The 1,644-nt window shown below is 39.4% G+C and overlaps 1 protein-coding gene across 1 annotated transcript in view; it reads left to right on the plus strand.

Annotated features, from left to right (window-relative positions):
- LOC119581950 (G-protein coupled receptor moody-like) overlaps positions 1–1,519 on the plus strand; it is a gene marked incomplete in the record, with an annotated part of 84,922 nt that extends 83,403 nt beyond the window's left edge. The window contains 1 exon segment of the mRNA XM_037930130.1: positions 1–1,519. Within this exon segment, the coding sequence (XP_037786058.1) occupies positions 1–88 (88 nt within the window).
- Between the last annotated feature and the right edge of the window lie 125 nt (positions 1,520–1,644).

A 1,644-nucleotide genomic window follows, 5' to 3' on the forward strand; every position in this document is an offset into this window, starting at 1 on the left:
GCAGCGCGCTCTCGTGGACAGGGAGCACTGGCTCAGCAAGAACGGCTCCACCGCCGACCACCTGCCTGAGAGCGAGTGCAAAGTGTAACGCGAGTGATAGACGATTCCATTTATTTACTCATAAGGATTTGCAAATGGAATTTCGTCTCTTAGGAGACTTGGCATTGTCGGTAGTGAATGATGTACCTTTTTGTTTTACAGTTTGTCAGCTACCAGACAGAATGATTATAGTGGTATTACTAGTCTAGTTGTCAGCGTTCTGGGCTACTGATGTTGGTTCCAACGAAAGAGTATTCACCGCAGTTATTATCATCTCTTATAAGTAAGAGAATCTCAGATTTTTATGATTATTATTTTCTATTACAAAGCGTAGTTCCTTGTGCCAAAATACCTATAGTCCAGCTGCTTGCCAACAGCTTCTGTAGGAGCCAAAAAACACAAAGTATGCTAGTTTGTGTACCTCATCGATGTGTATCTCAGTGTGACTCACACTGATTTATGCTCTATCAGTATAATTGGCAAATCGAGCTGTCTCAGTGTAACTCATACTGTCATAACGAGAACCCCACCGCGCCAATATGATTCGCGTCGCCTCAGTATATACAATGCAGTGACATTGTAATTCACTGTAATCAGCATAAAAGCGGTGCGTACATGAAACAAACTGAAGAAACTCATGAACACCGAATTTACCCATAATTGATGTGTTGTGAAGAGCAAGTGTTGTGACGTAACATAAATTTCCTCTCGTCATACCTGCAGGCCGCCAAGAATCGGTTCACGGCCATGCTGATGCTTCGCCGTTGTCATAGCGATCGCCTAATCCCACTTCAGCATTAGCGATGAGCTCCCTGGTCGATACCACTGCTTGCGAATCGCTTGGTTGTTCGCCAAAAATAGTTGTCCACCTCGTCGTTTAACATCAGTGAGTTTAAGAGATGATATTGCGGTAATCAAGCTTGGGTATATCGCCTTAATGGCATTTGGAAGTACTTACCATCCGTAGGGGAATATATGTGTGTGTGTGCAATACAAGTGTATTTCCTTCTCTTCGCTCATAATACAATGAATTCAGTGCCATGTCGAAGTGAAGGTACTAAAATTGATTTGTACCTGGAATTATTTTAAGAAATGAAGCGGAAGCATTACCCTGTATTGGGGAATCTCCGCTCTAAATATTTGAATCATTAGATTTTGTAGGGCATACATTTTTTTTCTAAATTTTGAATAATCAAATTACGTCTTAGGGCATACATTTTTTTATTTGATTCATTGTTGTTTTGATAAGACATTATCTTCCCAAGCTTCCCTATTTTTATACTGGAAAAAAACACTTTGTGAACGTTTATGAATGTATGTTTTAAAACAGCGTTAAAAACGTTTCTATTCCTCGTCTTATGATGCGTTTAAGTCCCAAGGTTAGTGTACAGAGCTCATGCGGTGTGTTAATTAGGTCTAAGATACTCCCCGCGGGTGTACAGAGACACATATTTATTTTTTGATTAAAGAATAAGGCAAACACATTGTTTACTATGAGATATTTTAATGAAAAGATATGATATTATGTCAGAAAAAAGGGATACTGTAGTAATGGAAGGAGGTCTTGTACAGAATATATGAAGACATATACATTTACATATGCAC

The sequence above is a fragment of the Penaeus monodon genome, chromosome 15, assembly GCF_015228065.2.
Source record: "Penaeus monodon isolate SGIC_2016 chromosome 15, NSTDA_Pmon_1, whole genome shotgun sequence".
Taxonomy (NCBI): domain Eukaryota; kingdom Metazoa; phylum Arthropoda; class Malacostraca; order Decapoda; family Penaeidae; genus Penaeus; species Penaeus monodon.